Source organism: Bubalus kerabau, chromosome 3 (assembly GCF_029407905.1).
Source record: "Bubalus kerabau isolate K-KA32 ecotype Philippines breed swamp buffalo chromosome 3, PCC_UOA_SB_1v2, whole genome shotgun sequence".
Classification (NCBI taxonomy): Eukaryota; Metazoa; Chordata; class Mammalia; order Artiodactyla; family Bovidae; genus Bubalus; species Bubalus kerabau.
The window spans coordinates 60,854,827-60,880,316 of NC_073626.1; the positions used below are offsets into that span (position 1 = coordinate 60,854,827).

The 25,490-nt window shown below is 36.9% G+C and overlaps 1 protein-coding gene across 1 annotated transcript in view; it reads left to right on the top strand.

Moving 5' to 3' along the window:
* COL5A2 (collagen type V alpha 2 chain) overlaps positions 1-25,490 on the top strand; it is a 154,514-nt gene that overhangs the window by 61,948 nt on the left and 67,076 nt on the right. Inside the window, exons 2-6 of the mRNA XM_055571970.1 lie at positions 14,096-14,320; positions 17,195-17,208; positions 22,235-22,267; positions 23,333-23,365; positions 24,818-24,871. Of these exons, the coding sequence (XP_055427945.1) occupies positions 14,096-14,320; positions 17,195-17,208; positions 22,235-22,267; positions 23,333-23,365; positions 24,818-24,871 (359 nt within the window). The remainder of the gene's footprint in view (positions 1-14,095; positions 14,321-17,194; positions 17,209-22,234; positions 22,268-23,332; positions 23,366-24,817; positions 24,872-25,490) is intronic.

Below are 25,490 nucleotides of genomic sequence, written 5' to 3' on the forward strand. Positions count from 1 at the left end.
ATGTCTGAGGGAGTATTTGTGTCATGGAGCTAGTTTTCCCCATCAATATCCTGTGAAGCCTCAGGAAAGCTAGGGGGAATTTCACAGGATATTAGAATGGTAACATTTGGTCTCTGCATAGGCACAGCATCAGGAAATGAAATATTGACCGTTTAGAGTTGGGAGCTGAACAGAAAGAAAAAAATGGAGTCCATATTCTTAATATGTTTCATTTGCTTCCCTTTGATAACAAATTCATTAAAAACCACACAACACTCTCTCTCCCTGTCCTTATCTCTAAGAGTGTTTTACTCTTTTAAATTTTTCTCTCAAGTCAGTCCAGACTCCTCTTGCTCATCATCCTTCATATGGATTGTCAGGTTATTATTCTCAATATTCAAAATATACAGTTAGACAGTGAAGTTTAGGTCCTATATATACAAAACTGTCTTTCTTTTAGGACCTCCCTTGTGGCTCAGATGGTAAAGCATCTGCCTACAATGCAGGAGACCCGGGTTCGATCCCTGGGTCGGGAATGTCCTCTGGAGAAGGAAATGGTAATCCACTCCAGTACTCTTGCCTGGAAAATCCCATGGATGGAGGAGCATGGTAGGCTACAGTCCATGGGGTTGCAAAGTTGGACATGACTGAGCAGCTTCACTTGGTCTTGGTCTTTCTTTTATATACTAAGGTAGCAGTCTAATTTAGAATGTTGTAGTTAGGAGGATGTAGTTGCTCAAATACTGGCTCTGCTACTCACTAATTTTGTAATCCTGATTGACTCCAAGCCTCTACCAGGGTGGTTTAAGGATTAAATATGAAATGTACATAGGAATTTAGCATAGCTCTTACAATGGAATAAATAGTAGCTACTAATATTTATACTTCATTGTTATTCCTTAATATTCATCCAAATATGACTTATACAGGGTTTATAATTTTTTCCAATCAAATTTATGTATCTATCCAAAACTTTCATTTCATTCAATGTTAAGGCCATCTTCCTTTTCTACAGTTATCTGTATTAGTTTTCCAGGACTAGAGTTGGACACGAGTTCACTTTCACTTTTTACTTTCATGCATTGGAGAAGGAAAGGGCAACCCACTCCAGTGTTCTTGCTTGCAGAATCCCAGGGATGGGGGAGCCTGGTGGGCTGCCGTCTATGGGGTCTGAGTCAGACATGACTGAAGCGACTTAGCAGCAGCAGCAGCAGCAGCTGTATAGCAAAGTATAACACGCTGAGTGGATTGAAACAACAGAAATGTATTGTCTCACAGTTCTGGAGGCTTTAGTCCAAATCAAGGCGTCGGCGGGGCCATGATCTCTCAGAAACCTGAAGATTAGCCTTGTTTGCCTCTTCCTGGGATCTGGCCTTGCAATCTTGGATTTTCCCTGGTTTGCCGCTGCCGCACTTTAGTCCCTCTGCTTCTATCACGTGTGTCTGTGTTTCTCTGTGTGCTCTATTCTCCTCTCTTTATGAGGACACCAGTCATGTTGGATTAAGGACTAACTCTATTCTAGTTCATCCTCAACTTAATTAACTACATCTTCTAAAGACTTATTTCCAAGAAAGTTCAACATACCTTCTGGGTGGACACATTTAATCCACAACTGTATCCAATAGATGTTAATTCCTCCATTCTTTCCTGATGTTATTATTAACCTTGAAAGTTATTTTCTAGTTTTTCTAATACCTTATCCCATCCATAGTTAATCACACTCTACATATTTTCTATCTTGTGTCCTGTGGATTTACCCCTCTTGTTCCCAGAATGACTATTTCTCCTAACTACAGTATAATATTTTAAACTACTGGCCTTTAGTCTAATTTGCTTTCATCTTCAATCCTGTTGTTAGATTAATATTCCTGAAAGCTACTTATACATTCTTCTGTTTATTCACTTACTCATTTATTCAATAAGCATTTACTGGACATGTTGTTGGGCTTTCCTGGTAGCTCAGTTGGTAAAGAATCTTCCTGCAATGCAGGAGACTCCAGTTCAATTCTTGGGTTGGGAAGATCCCCTGGAGAAGGGACAGGTTACCCACTCCAGTATTCTTAGGCTTCCCTCATAGCTCAGTTGGTAAAGAATCCGCCTGCAATGTGGGAGACCTGGGTTCTGTCCCTGGGATGGGAAGATCCCCTGGAGGAGGGCATGGCAACCCACTCCAGTATCTTTGCCTGGAAAATCCCCATGGACAGAGGAACCTGGTGGGCTACAGTCCATAGGGTCACAAAGAGTCAGACGTGTTGTATATGTCAGACACTGTTCTACATTCACAATGCAGAGAGAAATTAAATGTGTTCTCCCTGATGAAATGTATCACCTGGTAGTGTTTACTTGCAAACAAACAATAGATTGTTGCAGGTATTTTGCCAGGTGTGTGGATAAGATAAAATCAGAGCACAGAGAAGCATGTGGGAAAGGGTTAAGTCAAGAAAACCTTCCTAGAGGAAAAAGCATTGCTTACACCAAGAATTCACATCCCCTGTCTTTTCCTACTAATATGACATGTTTGCCCTCCTCTCCACACCTCTTTTAGGTGGTTTCTGCTCCCCTTCCCCAGTACTCTTGCCTGGAAAATCCCATGGATGGGGGAGCCTGGTAGGCTGCAGTCCATGGGGTCGCTAAGAGTCAGACACGATTGAGGGACTTCACTTTCACTTTTCACTTTCCTGCATTGGAGAAGGAAATGGCAACCCACTCCAGTGTTCTTGCCTGGAGAATCCCAGGGATGGGGGAGCCTGGTGGCTGCCGTCTATGGGGTCACACAGAGTCGGACATGACTGAAGTGACTTAGCAGCAGCAGCAGCAGCACTGTGCTTTCTTCCTTTATTTGTCATGTCCTAGTATATTTCATCCCACCTGAAAGTGAAGGATCATATTTTATCTTTTCCTATACATTAATGAGTAGAGAAACTGAGGCACATTTTCCTTTAACAGACAGCCTAATTAATCTTTTTGTTCAACCTAAGTCTTACCCTCCATATTAGCAAATGTTTTACATTCTTGTCTTCTGATCTCAACATCTGCTAACCCACTGCATTAGCCCAAAAATGTGTTCCACAGCTATTTGGGATTGAACAAATAATAAAAATTATTTTGAAAACTCTAAATCTTTCAACAGATGTTTTAAGAAAATAATATGTGTTCCTTTCCTCTATATACTTTTTATAGTCATCATGTTTTAAGAAACTAAAATATGAAATAAAGAGAAATTTAAAAAATTGTAATCTAAAACTAAAATGAATAGTATTGAATAATTATTAATAGTTTAAAGCTTTTGAAATTGCAATAAAGCTTGTCCCTGTTCACATTTTCTCTACATAAGGGTATTTTAATTTCTTCTGTACTTATTTACTTATTTGGAGAAGGAAATGGCAACCCACCCCAGTATTCTTGCCTGGAGAATTCCATGGACAGAGGAGCCTGGTGGGCTACAGTCCATGGGGTTCCAAAGAGTTGGACATGACTGAGAGACTAACATTTAGTTATTTAGGATAATAACTTCTCAGAAGCACATGGCTTTACAGGTCAAATTCCTAGATTCCATTAAAAAAATTTTTTTTTCTTATCCAAACATAGGATAATGAAATATCACTAGTTTAGTTCTGCATTTTGCTAAAGAAATTTGAAATTAATCTTCCTTCTCTATGTAGTAAAAGTTTGTCGGAGAAGAAATGGTTATCTTGCTTGTTGGTCTTCTCAGCCTCCTTCCCTCTCCCTCTGCTTCTCCTCCTCCTCCTCTTCTTCCTGCGCCTTTTATCTTTGCTTTTCTTGTCTATTGTTTTCCCTACAAGCACAGAAATTTTACAATGAATAACTTTGTTGTACATCTAGAAAGTTATTAAGAAAACTTCCCAGGAAAGGCCACAACTTCTCTTTCTGTTCCTGAATATTCCTGGAGCATTTGTCCTCTGTTGAGACTGATGTTGAGGCTTGACCCTTAAATAAGGTGACTTCTATACAGTCATGAATGTGCATTATAGTAGGTAAGCTGAACATTAAATTAAAGAGATAGATTTATATTCTGAAATGATGGTAAGGGAATACCAGAAAGAAGGGTAAAATCCATTTCATTACTGTTCTTCAGAGAAATTACCTTCCAATTTTTAATAGCTACAAAATAGACATAAATTAAGTCTTGGTGATAGTGATAGTCGCCCACTCATGTACAACTCTTTGCGACCCCATGGAGAAGGCAATGGCACCCCACTCCAGTACTCTTGCCTGGAAAATCCCATGGACGGAGGAGCCTGGTAGGCTGCAGTCCATGGGGTCGCGAAGAGTCAGACACGACTGAGCGACTTCACTTTCACTTTTCACTTTCATGCATTGGAGAAGGAAATGGCAGCCCACTCCAGTGAGCTTGCCTGGAGAATCCCAGGGACGAGGGAGCCTGGTGGGCTGCCATCTATGGGGTCGCACAGAGTCGGACACGACTGAAGTGACTTAGCAGCAGCAGCAGGGCTGTAGTCTGCCAGGCTCCTCTGTCCATGGAATTCTCCAGGCAAGAATACTAGAGTGGGTTGCATTCTTTTCCTTGATCCTCAGGTATCGAACCCAGGTCTTCTTCATTGCAGGCAGATTCTTTACCATCTGAGCCAAGGGTAGATCAGGACAAAAGTGGGTATTATGGATACTAGTTCAGGTCTCTAGATATACTCAAGTGGATAAACATAGAAATTATGTCTTCAGAATGAAAGCACTAGAAATGAGTTCCAGAAGTGAGCTCCAGAGATAATAGTACACAAAGAGATAGCTCCTTCAGTTTCACTTTCAGTTCAGTTAAGTCGCTCAGTCATGTCCAACTCTTTGCGACCCCATGAATTGCAGCATGCCAGGCTTCCCTGTCCATCACCAACTCCCGGAGTTCACTCAGACTCATGTGCATTGAGTCAGTGATGCCATCCAACCATCTCATCCTCTGTCATCCCCTTCTCCTCCTGCCTCCAATCCCTCCCAGCGTCAGAGTCTTTTCCAATGAGTCAACTCTTCCCATGAGGTGGGCAAAGTACTGGAGTTTCAGCTTTAGCATCATTCCTTCCAAAGAAATCCCAGGGCTGATTTCCTTCAGAATGGACTGGTTGGATCTCCTTGCAGTCCAAGGGACTCTGAAGAGTCTTCTCCAACACCACAGTTCAAAAGCATCAATTCTTCAGCACTCAGCTTGTTCACAGTCCAACTCTCACATCCATACATGACCACAGGAAAAACCATAGCCTTGACTAGACGAACCTTTGTTGACAAAGTAATGTCTCTGCTTTTGAATATGTTATCTAGGTTGGTCATAACTTTCCTTCCAAGGAGTAAGTGTCTTTTAATTTCATGCCTGCAGTCACCATCTGTAGTGATTTTGGAGACCAGAAAAATAAAGTCTGACACTGTTTCCACTGTTTCCCCATCTATTTCCCATGAAGTGGTGGGACCAGATGCCATGATCTTCGTTTTCTGAATGTTGAGCTTTAAGCCAACTTTTTCACTCTCCACTTTCACTTTCATCAAGAGGCTTTTGAGTTCCTCTTCACTTTCTGCCATAAGGGTGGTGTCATCTGCATATCTGAGGTTATTGAGATTTCTCCCGGCAATCTTGATTCCAGTTTGTGTTTCTTCCAGTCCAGCATTTCTCATGATGTACTCTGCATATAAGTTAAATAAGCAGGGTGACAATATACAGCCTTGACATACTCCTTTTCCTATTTGGAACCAGTCTGTTGTTCCATGTCCAGTTCTAACTGTTGCTTCCTGACCTGCATACACATTTCTCAAGAGGCAGGTCAGGTGGTCTGGTATTCCCATCTCTTTCAGAATTTTCCACAGTTTATTGTGATCCACACAGTCAAAGGCTTTGGCATAGTCAATAAAACAAAAATAGATGTTTTTCTGGAACTCTCTTGTTTTTTCTATGATCCAGCGGATGTTGGCAATTTTATCTCTGGTTCCTCTGCCTTTTCTAAAACCAGCCTGAACATCAGGAAGTTCACGGTTCACATATTGCTGAAACCTGGCTTGGAGAATTTTGAGCATTACTTTACTAGCGTGTGAGATGAGTGCAATTGTGGGGTAGTTTGAGCATTCTTTGGCATTGCCTTTCTTTGGGATTGGAATGAAAACTGACCTTTTCCAGTCCTGTGGCCACTGCTGAGTTTTCCAAATTTGCTGGCATATTGAGTGCAGCACTTTCACAGCATCATCTTTCAGGTTTCGGAATAGCTCAACTGGAATTCCATCACCTCCACTAGCTTTGTTTGTAGTGATGCTTGATAGCGTATTCAAAAGCAGGGACATTACTTTGCCAACAAAGGTCCGTCTAGTCAAGGCTATGGTTTTTCCTGTGTTCATGTATGGATGTGAGAGTTGGACTGTGAAGAAAGCTGAGTGCTGAAGAATTGATGCTTTTGAAATGTGGTGCTGGAGAAGAGTCCCTTGGACTGCAAGGAGATCCAACCAGTCCATCCTAAAGGAGACCAGTCCTGGGTGTTCACTGGAAGAATTGATGCTGAAACTCCAGTACTTTGGCTGCCTCATACGAGGAGTTGACTCATTGGAAAAGACCCTGATGCTGGGAGGTTCACTTTAGACACTTCAAAATACTTTAGAATCATTGGTAGTAAAATGAATGTGGTCAAAGAACCATTGAGAACTGTGGAATGTTTAGTTCACTGTAAGAACAAGTTCAGTTTAGTTAGAGTGAGGGCAGTGAATAAAGAATAATCCAATAAAGAATGAATTAGAAGGAATAAACTGACTACACTGATGTCTAGATTTTCTCCAGAAGCCTTAATATTCTTCTACATGAGAAAAGATAAGAAAAGAAGGCAAAATGCACCTTCAAAGAAATCATAAGATACAAAGTTGACTTGATTCTAAAAGTCTCATTATATATAATATTTAATTTTATACTCTTTTGAACATACCATACTAGATATTCTCTTATAATATAACAATAACTCTTTTTAGTCATACATAAACTCTTAGTCATACATAACTCTACAATTATAAGACAACTCTACCACCTAAAGTGGCTAAAACAAATAACTAATAACTAAATAACTAATAATTAAAAATTAATTCAACAGATATTTAATAAGCGTATACTATGATCCTGACTACTATTCTAAAACACCAGGCTATATCAGGATATATCAATGGACAAATCAGAATAAATGATATCTGTCCTTGCAGAGCTATAAATCTATCACAAGGAGGCAAAAAAAAGACAAAAAATACAATAATATAGTAGGTTCAAACGTGCTAAAAACCACATTAAAGAAAAAATAGAGCAGAGATTGTTAGATGGAGAGAGACATGGGTTTGTGTGTGGTAGTTTTCAATTTTTTGTAAGGTGGTCAGGGTAGCTTCATGGAGAAAGTGACATTTGAGCTAAAAACAAAGGAGATGAAGGAAATCTGAAATGTGGGCATTATACACTGCTCAGGATTTGCTACTTACTTATCTCCAGATACTCCATGACCAGAGTCTCGGGAGATAAATTTATCTCCATGACTACCTAAAACTCAAGATCGTACCCGTTTGAAGAGAGAAATGGCTAGGCAGATTTTTGATTCTCTTCTTTATTTTAAGCAATGTCATTGCTGGGGATAGATTAGGTACCCAGACTTCATCCAACACAATTCAAAACCTTTCATGCATTTAGGCAGGCAGACACATTTTGCGTGGCACAGATGGTACTTAATTATTCACTTAGGATTAATATAATATTTGAGAATAGGACTAGAGTTTGCTAGAGATATTACTACTAACATTTCTAGTAGGCTCAATTCTTTTGGTGGAGTTTTTACAGCTCTTCATTATTGAGCCTTCTGTTTGGAGGAAAAAATCTATGTCAAATGGATTAACAGATTGAAAGTTGGTTTTCCAGACAAAACCATAGATGAGCATTGCATGTGCATTATGTGCAGTTTTAGTTTCACAGTTTGGCCACAGTTATTTAGATTTCCCAGTGATACATGGAAAGTTAAGTAGTACCCCATATAAAAGTTTCCTTTGTATTTTTTCCATTTTAAGTAAAGGAAAAACAGCAGCTTTACTAGCTAACTGAAAAGCCCTTGGACATGAGACAGAAAACGTTCATGACTGTATTGAAGAAACTAACTACCTTTGTACAGCTTATCTAATCTCATTTTATCTGTACTTCTCTGTTTCACTGAAATACTATGTATTAGTTGTCTTCTTTTTGCTTTCTCAAATTTCAAGATAAGTTTTCATAATTGATTGTTACTATGTTGCTTTTGGAGAAGGAAATGGCAACCCACTCCAGTGAGCTTGCCTGGAGAATCCCAGGGACAGGGGAGCCTGGTGGGCTGCCGTCTATGGGATCGCACAGAGTCGGACACGGCTGAAGCGACTTAGCAGCAGCAGCATGTTGCTTTAGAATATTAAGTATGTAATCTTGGTGGAAGAGAAATTCAACTCAGCTTAAATAATCATTGAGAGGTAACTTTATCCAATTGTTAAAAAAAAAAAATAGAGGACACAAGAAAGTAATAATTTGTGTAATCATCCTAAAAAGAGATTTAAATTCAGATGGTTTATTGGAAAGTAAAAATCTATAAGTGGATTGAAGAAACAAAAGATGCAAAACTTCACAGGTCTGCTTCTTACTCACCTATCCACCAACTCAGACCTTGAGGCTGAGGTGGAAAAGTATTGTCAAAGTATGTGACACGTCCCCCTCCGCTATCTCTGGCGGCCTCATATGAATCTAATTTTTTAAATGTGAGGGGTCAGACAGGGAAAGAGAGATGATCGGTGCAGAACTGTTGGCACTGAGTCAGAAGGGTCTAAAGGAAGGACTCAATACTCTAACCTCTTTGTCTCTCGTGATGATAAACAGTGCCTGAGAGCAGAAGGAAGGGAGGGATTTCCTTGGAAGATTCTCCAGGTCTGAGTCCAGCAGCTGGAGCTCTGCTGTGCATTGGTAAAGGCAGCGTCTGTGGTTTGGTCCATAGGGACCAGAGGGGCTGCCGTGCTGCATCCTCTTTGTCCTGTAAAGCATTCTCTGCCCACTTCAGAGGGGCACCAGCTGACTCTGCCATGATTCTAACCCTGCAAAAACTTTTGCAATTAGAGAAACTTTAAATAATGTCAGCCCAGACTTTCATAACCTCCAAAGGGACCTAGACCAAGTGGGCCAGGAAGGCTGTGTGTTAGCCAGTCAGTCACGTCTGACTCTTTGCCATCCCATGGACTGTAGCACATGAGGCTCCTCTGTCCATGGAATGCTCCAGGCAAGAATACTGGAGTGGGTTGCCATTCCCTTCTCCAAGGGATCCTTCCCAACCAGGGACTGAACCCGGGTCGCTTTTCAGGCAAATTCTTTACTGTCTGAGCCACCAGGGAAGCCCAGGAAGTCTGAAGGACTGCTATTAACTTAAAATTTTTTTGTTTCAAAATATGAGCTGCTATGACTGACATGGACTTCTTCCTTTCTGGTCACACAGAAGGCTAGATGTCAGGGGAACACTTAGCAAGAACCACCAAGTGACCCATTTCCCTTTCATTCAAAATAGAGGTCCATAGTAGACATCCTGATTATGTAACATTGGGTATGAAGATTACCGAGATGAATACATGTCTGGCTCCCAAGGAGCTCACAGTCTAGTGAGATACAATGATCTGAACAAACACTTCTCTGAATAAAAGATTTAAAATTTCTGTGATAGCTGAGCATATTATTTCTTCAAGAAAAGTTCTTTAGTTAATGTCTACAGAATGTCCAGCATAAGCTTAGGAAGGTTTATTTTGTATATTTTTCAAAATTTTTAGATAAAGCCCAATAATTTAATATTAAAAATAGAATCACATCACTCCTGAACAGTCAAAGGTTTCAATAAGACCATTTCTATTCACACTTTTTTGCACAAGTATGATTATAAAGAAATGTAGCCATAGGGTGTGGCTCATAGTTGTCAAACAGCAATTCTGATGGCTGAGTTTTTAAGTATTTATTATAATAAGATGGTGGATTTGGCCTGCCATCTAGTGATTAAGAACTGAATTCTTACAACCAAATTCCACAGCACCTAAAGTTTATGAGAAGACAAATCTATGAGGATGTTTGAGAAACACAGAACAACTGAGTTACTCTCAAACAAAACATGGTCAGATAAAATATATCTCTTCTCTCTTAAGAGATCAGTGCCAAGATGTTTGTGACCATGACTTTGCAATGGATTGGTTCAGTTTGTTGGAACATTTGGTAAGAGTGAAAGAAACATGTAGCTTGGGAGATGAAATTTCTGAAAGTTACAACACCTTGAGAGATTACAAAATAATGGCAATACAATTAGGTATCTATCAGTCCTCCTCAATTATAGAAAAGTTAAAAAAATATAAATGGAGAAAAAATGCAAGTGTCAAAGTACTTTGGATTTGGAGGTCTTTTTCAGATTTTATAAGAAATGGTTTTTAAACTTCTGGGCCTTCAGTAAAGGCTAATGTCAGCTTACATTAATTTTATGATTTCTATAGAGGAATCCGGAGGGTGGTATTGACCCTCTCAGAATGTCATATAAAAATTCTTAGTTATTTTTAATAATATTGTCATTCATAAAATAATTATGTCATGACTACTTCACTGCAAATTGGCTGCAATTTTGCTTCCTCTATTTTACTTTTCTTTTCATTTAAATAAACATCTATGTAGAAGACAGAAAAGACAACCTAATCATAAGGTACACAACTACCATGTACAAACTTGAGAACTGCAAGCCACCCTGTATTTTCTGCCCAGTGTTTGTACACGTCTTTCATTCAGACACGAACAATGAGAATTCACTGAGTTTTTGCGCCGTCTGGGATGAGCATGGATTCTGTGCGGGGGAAGAGAAGGCAGGGTTTAGCAGCGAATGTGGTTTTTCATCTCCTTGCCATTTAAAAGCACTCCAACTGACTTTCCACATCATCCTAAATTTAATTATAAATCCTCAGGGGGAAACAGACCAGTGATGACTCAGAGTATAAAACTAACTTTTAACATTGTCATTTAAAGTAAGTAAGATAGTGGCCCACTTCTTTGTCTGTTGGATTGAGGTTGAAACTGTTCTAAGCTTTCAGGAAGAAACTGACTTATGAGTTAACACAAGTCTGAGGAGTGTGTCTTTTTATCCCAACCCTAAAGGAGACACAGAGAGCAGGATAACCCACCCCTGAAAAGGCTCTCACACATTTTAATGATATTTAATCGACGACATCATTGTATGTCGTCTTGTTGTTTGTTTTCCATATTCTCTATTTCCCCATTTATAATTGTTTCATCAGTGAAATTGAGATCCACTTCACAATGATAATATTTATTTTGAGAGCCGAATGCTTTAAATATTTTACATATGCAGTACTAGGCCCACTTAGCCCTCTGTAAATATATGTGAACACTTTTGCCTCCCAGGGTGTGGCAAGGGAGAAGCAAGCGAATTGAACTTGGGGTGTATCTCATTTTCAGCCAATGGCACTTAGTCCTTGTGATTAGATATTTCTGTCTTAATCATAAAACTTAATGAACAAAAGTATTTTTTTGTTCTTAATGGAATAGCTCAATGGACTATGGGTGTGAATCCATTTCTATGGAAATTGTGTTTTATGGAAACATTCACCTTGGAATTGCATTGTTTCAAAGTGACTTTTCATGTACAAGTAGCACTGCTTTTTTGAAGTACTATTTTCTTATGTTTTCAAAATAGTTCTGTAGAAAAGCATGTTAAAGCTAGATATTTATTTTCTCCTTCCTTGAGCATGCCTATAGAAACACTGGATCAGTTCAGTTCAGTCACTCAGTTGTGTCCGACTCTTTGTGACCCCATGAATCACAGCACGCCAGGCCTCCCTGTCCATCACTAACTCCCGGAGTTCACTCAGACTCACGTAACACTGGATAGACAGAGCCAATTTTATTTTACTAATGAACTACATAGTATGTGATAAACATCTTTTGGTTAGACAGAAATTAGACAGATTAGAAATTTTGTGCTTTTCTTATGAATAGCACAAGAGTCAGGATGTGGTGCCATGCTTTGAAAACAATTTTCCATTTACCAAATATCTGTGATGAGAGACTAAATATGTGAGGCAAAGTATTCCATAGAGCAGTGAGAAGAATGTTATCCAAGAAAAACTTTCTGAAGTTATGAAGATGGATATTTAGACTAATGTCTTTTTAAACTGAAATCATTTCTGTCTGTAGTTCTATATTAGCATTTGACTATATCTATTGTGAAAGACATATAAATGTTACTAAATATAACTATATTTCAAAAACGTATTGTAAATGCATGTAAAAATTTTTAGTGTTATTTTTGTAAAATAGTGGTACAATTTTAGTGAACCATAATTTAGATTCACTCATTCATTCATGTCCATCCATTGAACAAGTACTTGTTGAATGTTGATTCTATGTAAGGTATGATGTTAAGCTTTAGAAATACCATGATGAACAAGATACACTACTTCTCACTTTCATATTGCCTGGTAGTGGACATAAGAAAATAAACAAGTAAAAATAAATAAATAAATACTAATTGTGATAAACCTTATGAAAGCAGTCATTTTTGCCTAAAGATTCCATTTTAGTAAATGTTACCTTGCTTATAATACAAAATGAATGAATCAATGGATGGATGGATGAATGAGTTCTTTAAAGCGTTCTATAAAGCATATCAATGGGATAAAGAAAGTCTACTTTTAGAGATTAGTCAGAGAAGAATTGTGGGGGGACAGGTAGCAAATGTGATAGTGAGCTCCTGGAGTTGGAGTTGAGGAAAGGAAATGCAGTGCCAGGCAAAGGGATCAAGTTGTAGTGATTCCTTTGGGAGGAAGGGACTGGGAGGACTTTTGGGCTTTAAAAAGGAGCTTTGAATATAAGTAGCTGGAAATGAAAGGAATTAAGCAAGGATTTATGATCCACATTGTGTTTTAAAATACTATAGTTTTGTTTCTGGAGAATCACAATGTTAAAGATGTATGTGTTTATTTTATAGTAAATGTATAACAGAATTGCTATGTGTATAAAAGTGCATATATATTTCCAAGTCTGCATTAAATTTTTATCTAAAATAAAAAGTATTTGGCAGATATTATGTAATAGCTTACCATGTTGTCTTGGTCCTGACTTAGTTAATTTTGATACAAAGATAATTAATGCATTGGCATTAATTTCATTTCCACTACAGTTTAGCAAACTACTTTCAGATGTTTAGCGGAAATCCACTCCATGAATGGGTCACCATTAGCTTTTTTTATCTTAATGTTTAAAATAAATTTAAGTTTTTCTTCATGAGACATGAATACTTATTGTCTTCTGTTGTGGGATTTACTAATGGAAAGTTTCAAGTCAGTTTCAAGTCACATAGGGTTCACCAAACACTGAAATTATGTATTCTCTTTAGAACTATTCTTTTCGCCCTCTTTTCAAATGGTTTACTTTTATCCCTGAAACATGATCTTACATTGTTTGATTATTTGTATCTTCAAAAATGATTTTGGGAAGCACTCTGATAAGACTCTTGAGAGTCCCTTGGACTGCAAGGAGATCCAACCAGTCCATTCTGAAGGAGATCAGCCCTGGGATTTCTTTGGAGGGAATGATGCTAAAGCTGAAACTCCAGTACTTTGGCCACCTCTTGCGAAGAGTTGACTCATTGGAAAAGACTCTGATGCTGGGAGGAATTGGGGGCAGGAGGAGAAGGGGATGACAGAGGATGTGATGGCTGGATGGCATCACGGACTCGATGGATGTGAGTCTGAGTGAACTCGAGGAGTTGGTGATGGACAGGGAGGCCTGGCGTGCTGTGATTCATGGGGTTGCAAAGAGTTAGACACGACTGAGAGACTGAACTGAACTGAACTGATTTAGTATACTTTGGATCACTTTCCCTGCCCCCATCATGCCACAATATAAGTTTCACAATAATTTAATTGTGAATTACATGTTTGTCTTTAAATACTAATGGAGTAAGCCCATTTGTGTTTGGCTCCGTAGGAGGTTACCACTTAGCCCAGAGATTTTAGAACCCACAAGATGATTTACCTTCCTAAATATTTCCCAGATTCTGAAATTTCAGATCACTAACCTCTTTTTTTTTTCTTCTTATTCTAGAAGGATACGGTGAAGAAATAGCCTGCACCCAGAATGGCCAGATGTACTTAAACAGGGACATTTGGAAACCGGCCCCTTGCCAGATCTGTGTCTGTGACAATGGCGCCATTCTTTGTGACAAGATTCAGTGCCAGGATGTGCTTGAGTGTGCTGACCCCGTCACTCCCCCTGGGGAATGCTGTCCTGTCTGTCCGCATACAGCTGGAGGTGGCAATACCAACTTTGGTAAGAATGCATAAGGCCAACTCAGAATTTGTCCAGTGACTTATCTTTATAGTTGCAGTGTTTTTTGCTCTCAGAATTCAGCAACCCAAGAGAATAATCAAGCTGCTATTCAGTAGTCTTTGGTGTAATAATTTTACTCACCCGCTTTAATCTAACAGTAATGAAAAGAAAGTTATTTCTTCTTAAAAAACAAGGAATTTTTTGGGCTGCATTTAAGTGATTATGTCTAATTTGAGAATTCCTTGTACTACTTAAGATGTTCTTTTGTTATCCTATCCATGCTGGGTGCCTCCAACATATTTGTTGGTTTTCTATGAAGTCCATTAATGTCTAAGAGGAGATCTAAAACCACATTTCTCTTCCCTGTGCCAACTTGGCCCTTGGAAATGGAGTAATAATTTCTAATGTAATTTAGTGCCCACAGCACCCTCTGTTACATAGGTTCATAAATGCAGAATGCTTTTAATGTTGGCTAAGAGAAACAAGAGAATGGAATGGGTTTTCTGGAGAAAACGATAATATAAATTATTGGTTCTTAAAGCTTCTTTTTTGGAGAAAAGTGTCTGTGTTTAACAAAGACTGTATTTGAGTATACATGTTAGAAAAACTTACATATAAGAGAAACAAGTTCATGTTTATGTGTTTTAGTGAACCAGATAAGATTGGCATTAAACTTTTAGGTTATTTGTTTTAGCAGTCATGAATGGAGGCTTGCATGCACCCTTGTCAAGACAGTGTCAAGGCTTTATTTTTTCCCCTAAATTTCACTGCAAATAACAGCAAATATAATGAAGTGCTCAAAAGTATTTTCATGGAAACATTACACAGTAATTTACCAATTAGCCTCTTGGATATCATTCAACAGTAACAGTTGGCCTGGAATAAATACCCAAACTTAACTTTTAGCCATGTAATAAGAAAGATCCCACTTCGGTATTCTTGCTGGAGAATCACACGGACAGAGGAGCCTGGTGGGCTACAACAGGTGGGCTGCACACTACATAGGGTCGCAAAGAGTCGGACGCAACTGAAGCAACTTAGCATGCACACAGTAAGGAAGATATAATGGGAAGAATTAAAAACAGGGCACTAAAGGGCTACCTGAAGTGGATATGATCTGCACAGAATCCCCAGGAGTAAAGCAAAATTAAGCCTGTGGGTATAAGTGCATGTTGAGACAATGGTAACAAAAAAGAAAAAACAGAGCAAAATACACAACCTCCTGCAAAAAAAAAAACAAAACAAAACCAAAAATGAGCAAAATACACGACTTCCTGAAAATAGGTGATTTAGGAAAGGCCAATTTATTCCATGATGAATAATTTTAAAAAGTACTGACAACAGTGTTGATACAAAGATACTATAAGGCAAAAATGAGACTGTTTAACTAAATATATGAGATATCATCACAGAACAGATAAAAATTCTGACCAACCCTTATTTCCATTATCACAGAACAATTTAACATTATTAACTGCACCTGACCAAACAATTAGACAAGAACAAGGCATTGAAACATGTATAATATTATATATGAAATGAATCGCCAGTCCAGGTTGCTTGGGGCTGGTGCACTGGGACGACCCAGAGAGACGGTACGGGGAGGGAGGAGGGAGGGGGGTTCGGGATTGGGGAACACGTGTACACCCGTGGCGGATTCATGTTGATGTATGGCAAAACCAATACAATATTGTAAAGTAATTAGCCTCCAATTAAAATAAATAAATTTATATTAAAAAAAAAGAGAGGAAAAAAAAGAAATTAGAAGTTTAGATATTAGAAAAGAGGAGGTTAAATGATCAATTTATAGAAAATATAATTGTGTACTTACACAACCTTAAGGAATGGAGTAAAATAATGCTACAAAACAATTTAGTAAGATATTGCAATATAAAATTAACAAATTAATAGATATACTATATACAATTACTTCACAGAATGTATGTGTGTTAGTCGCTCAGTCATGTCCAAGTGTTTTTGAGGCCCTGGACTGTAGCTCTCCGGGTTCATCTGTCCATGGAATTCTCTAGGCAAGAATACTTGAGTGTGTTGGCATTCCCTTCTCCAGGGGATCTTCCCAACCCAGGAATTTGAACCCTGGTCCCCAGCATTGCAGGCAGATTCTTTACCATCTGAGTCACCTATATATGGCTATTATAAATATTATATTTTTATTCCTATTATTAATTCTATGAATATTAATGAATAATAGGAATAAACATATATATTTGTATATTACTTCATAGAATGAATAATAGGAATAAAAATATCTCATTTATAATAGCAATATATAGGATAAAGTGGTTAAGAATAAACAAAACAAAATATTTAAGATATGTCTGAAGAAAACTATAGAACACTACTAACTCAAATAATGACTTTAATACATGTAATGTTCCATTCTGTTCTTGGTTAGGAAGGCTAAAAGAAAATCAATAATAGTGACCTCTGGTGACAAGTGAAATGTGGGAAATAGAGAAAAGGGGAGAAGGAAAATTTTCACTGTACAATCTATACCTTTATTAATATATTTTAGGTTTGTTTTTTAATCATGTGAATGAATAACCTACTCAAAAAAGTATAAAAACCAAAAATTGAGAATATTGATTGAAGATAATTAGTTATAATTTTAATAGCCAATTTTTTTTCTACATAAAGGTTGTGAAGAATTTTCAAATGTCAGAATTTTCCTAAGGGTACGTTATTTTGCCTCTTATGAAAATATTGGTGCAAAATAATTTGGATTTCTATCTACTGGTGACAGGGAAAGCTTTTTAAATTAAATCTGACTCTATAAAAATTATTGAAATAAATATAGATTCTTAATAACTATGTATGCATAAAATAATATATTTACTCTTTTCTTTTTTATAGGAAGAGGAAGAAAGGTAAGTTTTACTTTGCATAGTTTCATTTTTGTAAATTTAAAAAATTCTAATGATATCTACATAATTCTGTGCTTTGAAGAGTTTGAAAGCTCTTTGTAAAGTACCATACGAATATAACTATATGACCATAGTTTAGCTACTTTGATTATAGATTATAGATGCCTCTATTTTCTTAACTTTTTAAATTTTTATTTATAGATGGTTCTTTCAGAAGCTTGTAAATCCTTAAGGGATTGAGACTATGTCATGTTAATCATATACCTTATATATATATATCAGAATAAGTGTCTAATTGCAATGCAGTAGACCCTGCAAAAAATGTTTAATTGAATGAAGTAAGGAATGAAGAAAAGAAGGAAGGAAGGGTAGGAGGGTATTTGTTCTACTTCAGTGGAATTGTGGTCCCTCTCCCACCAGTTGGGAAGTAAAGATTTGATTGGAGCTTCCCTAATAGCTCAGTTGGTAAAGAAACAGTCTGTAAAAAAAAAATACTAATAAAATAAAATAAAATAAATAAAAATAAAAAAATAAAATAAAAAAAAGAAACAGTCTGCAGCGCAGGAGACCCTGGTTTGATTCCTGGGTCAGGAAGATCCTCTGGAGAAGGGATAGGCTACCCACTCCAGTTTTCTTGGGCTTGCTTTGTGGCTCATCTGGTAAAGAATCTGCCTGCAATGTGGGAGACCTGGGTTCAATCCCTGGGTTGGGAAGGTCCCCTGGAGAAGGAAAAGGCTACCCACTCCAGTATTCTGGCCTAGAGAACTGTAAAGTCCATGGGGTCGCAAAGAGTCAGACATGTCTGATTGACTTTCGCACACAAAGATTCAATGAAAAGAATTAATTGAATGACTTCTTATTGAAGGACCCTGAAATCTAATCCCAGAAACAAACATTACACTCAACAGGACAATAATGGGGTGTAGCCAAGACCTTGGTATACCTACTCAGTTTAGTCAATTGTTAATTGGACATGTGTATGTTAGAGTCGCTCAGTCTTGTCCAGTTCTTTGCGACCCCATGGACTATAGCAGGCCAGGCTCCTCTGTCCATGGAATTCTCCAGGCAAGAATACTGGAGTGGGTGTCATTCTCTTCTCCAGGGCATCTTCCCAACCCAGGAATTGAATCCAGGTCTCCTGCATTGCAGGCAGACTATCGTCTGAATCACCAGTGATTGGACATAGGTGATCCCATTCAGTGAGAGAGTTCCATCCCCTTGGAAATGTTCTTTGTTTTCTGGTTAAGTTGAAAAGTATGACATTTGCTCGGTCTTATCCAGATGGGATGGACACAGGAATTAAGAATGAAAATGAGGAGTCATCTCAATTTTCATGGCAGATATTAGATAGCAAATTTAAATTCTTTGCCTTTGCATGCAATGAAAATTTGGTAAATTAATAATTGTACAATGCAATGCAATACCTTCATGGTAAGTAAAAGTGATGTCATCAAGGGGAGGTCCTGGTCACTTTTTACATTTTTGGCTCAGAGGGCTATACCGTAAATTCATCTTATTTGTCATAAATATCAGTGAAGATATTTATATGTCAATATATGTCAGAGGAGAAGGACTGCAAATGCCAGCTCACATTTAATTTACATTTGAAAGCTAAAATATTACGAAACTTAAATGTTTGAATTTAGCCTGCAAACAGATAGATGAATTAGTAGGTAAATAGATAAACAATCTGTGAAATAAAAAAGGAATTGACTGTGAGAACTGCCTTGATGTAATCAATTTAATTTGGTTAGTAATCATCCAGTTTACTGAGGGACAATTGCCAGGCTGTGTCCTCTAGTTTACTGCCTCTTTCCAAAGGTGGTGTGGGACAGCTTGGAGACGGACATCCTCAAAGCAGCTGTTAATTAACACATTCTAGTTACATGCTTATCTTCATGTCTCTGCCATTTATTATCAAGTCATCAGAAATATGAAAGCAGAGCAATATTGTATAAACACATTTTGTGCTAGGTTTATATAATATTGATTTTTATTTATAATTTATTCATTCATTCATGTTAAGCACCAAGTGATTATGAACCTTTGTTAAAATCCTGTAGGAGGCAAATAATGCAGATGACGTGATGGTGGGAAAAATAACTGTGACTGCCTCCTGTGGTAAAGGCTCCTATAAAAGTGATGAGGCATATCCACATAGCATTAAGTGATGATTAACAGATGAGAAGTAAAACCAAACTGTAATTCTCATCTGAACATGAATACTTGAATTTTGTTTCCCAGGGGTATGAGAATCAAATTTAGTAAAGCTATCATTCCACATAAATTGATTTATTCAAAGCTCATATTAACAAAAGTGACAAATATTTCCATTTTTGACTTATTTCCAAAATAAAAAATACATAGAATCATTAGATAAATTTGTTATCAAAACTTGATTATATAACATTTAATCCCATATCAAGTATTGTGGAACAGTAGAAGGCTCATTTTTCTAATTTTGGTTGAAATAATTTCTCCTCCCTTTTTACTTGTATTTCTAGGCTTGTTCCAAAAAGGAATTATTCTCATGTATGTGTGTGCTTACTCAGTTGTGTCCAACTCTTTGTGACCCCATGGACTGTGGCCTGCAGGCTCCTTGGTCCATGGGATTCTCCAGGCAAGAATACTGGAGTGGGCTGCCATGCCCTCCTCCAGGGGATCTTCCCAACCCAGGGATCAAACCCAGGTCTCCCTCATTGCAGGTGGATTCTTTACCATCTGAGCCACTAGAGTCCTTTATTTATTAGACACAGATTTACATACCCTCTCCAAACAAGTAAAATTCTCTTGATATTTCAAAGAAAGTTTTTTTTAAACTCTTAAAAGGTTAATTTGTATTACTTTCATGCTAAAAATGGAAAGATCTAGTCTAGAAGTTAGCAGAGGGAGAATGCAGAGATAAGCTTCTCTGCTTTGCTGCTCATATGTGTTGGCCCCTCTTCCTCTAGTCTTTTCGTGGGTGTTTTTCAGTCTCTTGTGTTCTGGCTTGAGGGATGCTCCTGCCTCTGTAGAGCCATTTCCAATACTTCTGAATTCTCAATTTATTCCCGGCTTCCTGAGTATTAGCTACTTCAGCATTAGAATCAGCAAGTATGATCAGGGTATTATTCTGTCATTGAGTCCACGATTAAAACTATCAAGATTGTAAAATAATTTTTTAAATGAAGACAAAATCTGAAAGTGAAATATTGAAGCATTGTTTAGGTAAAACTCAGGTACATGATGAAAAACTAAGATTGTCAGAATGTTAACAGTGATTATCTCCTGATTGACTATGATACATACTTTATCTCTAGATTTTCTATTATAATTCCTCACTAGTAACTCCTATTATTTTTATAAACAAATGTAAAGACAGTGTATATGAAAAGGAGAAGTTAAATAAAATAGAATTCATTACCCTTGTTTTTCCTATAGTTTGGATATAATTCCTAATGCATTCATTCTCTATAATTACCTGGGAAAAAGCATTTTTATAGTGTATTAATGATAATTACTATATTAATTTTATTGAGAACTTCTGTGTGCCCAACTGAGAATATAAAGTAGATAATCATTACCTTGGGGAGACCAATATCTATTGGAAGACAAATACTGAAATAAATGATCCAAGTGAATATGTGATACAATAGAGGCATTGTGTGCATTAGTCGCTCAGTCTTGTTCGACTCTCTGTGATCCCATGAACTGTAGCCCACCAGGCTTCTCTGTCCATGGAATTCTCCAGGCAAGAGTAGGTTGCCATTCCTTTCTCCAGGGGATCTTCCCGACCCAGGGATTGAACCTGGGTCTCCCACACTGCAGGCAGATTCTTTATCATCTGAGCCACTGGGGGAGTTCACAGTAGAGGTATATAAAGATATAATTCAACAATGTTATTTAAACAACATACTTGACATCATGCTATAAGAATACAATTTTTGAAAATGTAAAGTTCCAAGAATCAAAAGAAATCCCATCTATATCTGTGGTGTTAAGATATAGATGCAAAGATGGTGTTAAGATAAAGATAAAAGCAAATTATGCTTTATTTACTTTGAGTTATGATAATTTCTTGTGTTATTTTTTATTTTTCTGTTCAAATAGTCATTTTCCTAGGTTTTTCCCAGATATTGAGAATTACCTAATATCATTATGTCTTTTATTTTCTTTCCTTTTTTTCTTTAAAAGATGATCACATATCTCTTGTTATTTCTCATAGTCTTCCATGAGTTTAAAAAAAGAAAATGATGGCACGTGTTTTAGGATTGGCATCTGATAAGTTACTAAAAACTAAATGGCATGTAATATGAGTGTGAGAGTTCAAATATATACATATATCTGGATTTTCCTTTGTGCTTTCAGCCTTTGGGTAGTTTTTCCTATGGTGTTTTGACTTTACATTTTTTAATCACAAGCATTTCTTCATTTTTAATTATATTTCTTATTCTTTAAAAAAAATGCTTGTTATTTTTGGTTGTGCTGTGTCTTCATTGCCGCGCACTGGCTTTTCTCTGGTTGCGGCGAGTGGGGCTCTCTCCAGCCGAGGTGAACGGTCTCGCTGCAGTGGCTTCTCTTGCTGCAGAGCATGCGCTCTAGGTGCTCAGGCTCAGTAGCTGCCGCTCGCGGGCCCAGTAGTTGCGGTGCACGAGCTTAGTTGCTGCGTGGCGAGTGGATCCTTCTGGGCCAGGGATCAAACCTGTGTCCCCTGCATTGACAGGTGGACTCCCATCCACTCTACCACCAGTGGCATTTCTAATCATCTCTTTGGGTCTGATTGCCGTAAAAACTGAACAGAAACTTTACACATTTCACACAGTGGATTAATTTTATTTTCATGTTTTTGAGAGAAGTAGTGCCTTTTCATGAATAAGGTCTGACTAACTATTCTAAAATTGAGTGTTAACCTTTTTCACATTTTATTTTTTACCTTTCTTACTTAAAAATTTCCATTGTTTATATGGAATATTTTGATATAACATGTTAATGCTCAATAAGCCACCATATTTTGCTAATTGCATTTTTTTTTTTTTTTTTGGCTTCATAGGGACAAAAGGGAGAACCAGGATTAGTACCTGTTGTAAGTATACATGTATATATGTTTTCATGTACCTTTGATAAACTTAGTTATAGCATTGTTGTATATTATTGCTTATATACATACTTTCAAAAATAGGGAATTTAATTATTTTATAACCAAACTTTTAGTATAAAGCAAGCAAAATAAAATAAATCAATTCTTAATTTAATATGATATTTTGTTTATTTCTCCTGACTTTTATTTATTTATTGTCCCATGACTAAAGGTGTAAATCAAGATTTACAAAATTAAATATATTGTATGTGAATATAAAGTGATAATTAAGATGTATATTTTTATAGTATATTTAGCTATATCATCCAAATGGAGAGGCATGATTTAATGTGCCACACTTTTGAAAATATGTTATGTTATTATCATGATGTAAAGTCCATAGTGTATAGAGTTCTTAGGAGTTATTTAGACTTGGAGATGATCATAAAGTATATCATTATATAGGATGAAAGTTCTTCACTATTCTTCTTGCTTTTAAAGGAGTTATCATTTTGTTAAGACAAAAGTAGAGCATGTTGATTTATTTAACAATATTTGCATTTTTGCTTTGCTTTTAAATTGACTTGTTTTTAACAAAGGTTACCTAAGAGGTGAAACCATTCATATTGTTAGTATTTATTTAAAAGCACAATGCCTAAGGTACTGTATTAAGCACTTCCTAAATATTTATTTGTTTGTCTTCACAACAACTCTGAGAGGGAGTTAATTTCATAATCATTATCACCATTTTACAGAAGAGGAATCTTAAGTACAGAGAGGATAATTAATTAGCTCAAGGTCATACAGTTGGTAAGGGTTGGAGTTAGGATTTGAACGCAGGTTTCCTGGGTCCAGCATTGGCTCGTAATCACTATACCAGTACTGCTTCCTTGTATTAGAATTTAAATTAATGTCTTAGCCTTATAAGAAAGTCGGGGAGGGAACGGGCACCAATTGTTAACATCCATTTGTTCTAAAATAATAGCCGGGCCTTTTGTTCTTCTTATCCATTTGACTATTGAGCTTTCTAAAACTCTTGAAACTTTCTGTGTTGTCTCGTCTATTGTTTAGGTGACAGGCATACGTGGACGTCCAGGACCTGCAGTAAGTAGTTGCCTCCAGTATTCATGGTATTCTTGAAGTGCTTTGAGATACTGAATCTTTATGGATATTATGTCCAAGAAAAGACAATAGATTAGAAAACAATGATGTGCTTGGTTTCTTGAAACATTTTGTTTTGAAAAAACTTAAACATTTCTTTGCAGCAGTGAATGAAATTGATGAACCCTATTTAGGTTAACTGTACTCATTGAAATTAGGGCATATTAGTCTTGTTGACAATGATTAAGGATAGACTACTTTTATCTATTTCATGAAATAAACTGTTAATTCCATCTGTTATTAAAATTAAATCAATAGAATTTGATATTATTGATATATTTCTGATATATTCTATTGTAATATTTACTATTACATTATATAACAATATATTACTATGTATTAGATTGATATAACAGTAAATATTACAGTAGAGTTTGAGAAGATATACATCAGAATGGCATATTTCTGGTTTAGCATAAAAGACTACTGATTTCAGGTTTGGATTAGTGGTAGTATTCACAGGTAGCCAGATGAGTAACACACACACACACACACACACACACACACACACACACACTCCTGTAAATTTTAAAGCACATGAGGTCAATGTAAGTGAAATACTGATACACTTCAACAGACCTGCTGTAGTCATTCTGAAGCATTTGCTTTGAAACAAAAGATTGTGTTCTGGATTGAGTAAATGCACAATCAAATTTTTATAACTCAGTTGAAACACTTTTGAAGAGAAATAAAATTCTCCTGGCAACTGCCATTTTCTGGGGAAAAAAGTTAATTTAAGATATAAGCACAAAATGCCAGTTTTGAAATATAATAATCATTTGTTATTTTAATGGAAAAATAACTGCAATTGCAGTTACCATTTTGAAAATTCTTGGTGGGTTTTAAATGTACAGTGGAGATGAGGCAAAGTTAAAAAATGATACTGGATACTTCAAGGCACACAAGGTAGGAGCAGAATAAGCCTTTTTTGCCATTGCTTTCATCAGCAACTTGAATAGCGATGAATAGTTTGGGGTATTGTGTACCAACATGAATTCATACCTTTCTTCAGAAAAATTGAAAATTTGGAGCTTGGACAATAATGTAGTTCTCAAAATTTGAATTGTAAGTTTTGTGTCTAAGACAACAGAGCAAAAAAAAAAAAGATCCTTGCAAATTTACAATTATTGTTCAAACCAATTTATGCAACTCATTGGGTACCACGTTGTTATATTTACTTCTTTACAAGTCTTTAAGCTTCAGTGTGAAAATAAACAGCCTTTCTGTATACACAGAACTTTTATACATACATGGCTTTATTTTCTGTAGTCTTCAGCTGAAATTTTAAAATAGATGATATTTCTGTTTTCCAGTTTTCTTATATCAGTAACCTTTAAAGCAAAATTGTCTGAAGTATACATGTTTTACAGACATAACCATCATTTTCTGTTTTAGGGACCACCAGGATCACAAGGACCGAGAGGAGAGAGAGGCCCCAAAGGAAAACCTGTAAGTTGATGGTGGAGCTCCCTTTTTGTGAACTTGAACAAGTAAGCCCATCGATGCCAAGTTCCGTGGATGCAGCAAAGAGCCAGTGGCACTCTTCCTTTCTTACCTCTATTAAACATGACGTAGAATTCAGGTCATGAAGTGATTGTGCATGGATCTTGATTCAGAGGAAAGCATCGCATGCTAACAATTACCTATGATCTTCTCAGATAACACAGATGATATCCATGTGTCCTTTATGAGGTTAAATTAAAGTAGAATCTAAGGAAACAAAATGAATACCTCATACTGTTTTCAGAAGTTGTAGCTCATGAGTAAACAGTGCCAACAATGCATCCTTGAGAGAAAACACCCAAGTTGTGTGATCTGCGGTTGCTCCAGGAATAACCAAATTGGGTAAAGGAAAAAGAAATTATTAGAGGACAAAATTTTCTTTCAAGTGGTTCTGTGATGAATTTATTTCCCAAGTAATGCTGCCTTTTTCATTGGGTAGCTGCTGCAGAGCTACCAAATGAGTAATTTTAAACATCAACAAATTCATTACCATAGGGAATACCTTTAAATTTAAATAATCAACTCTGTGTTCTTGAGATAAGCCATGAGATTATTATAGAATACA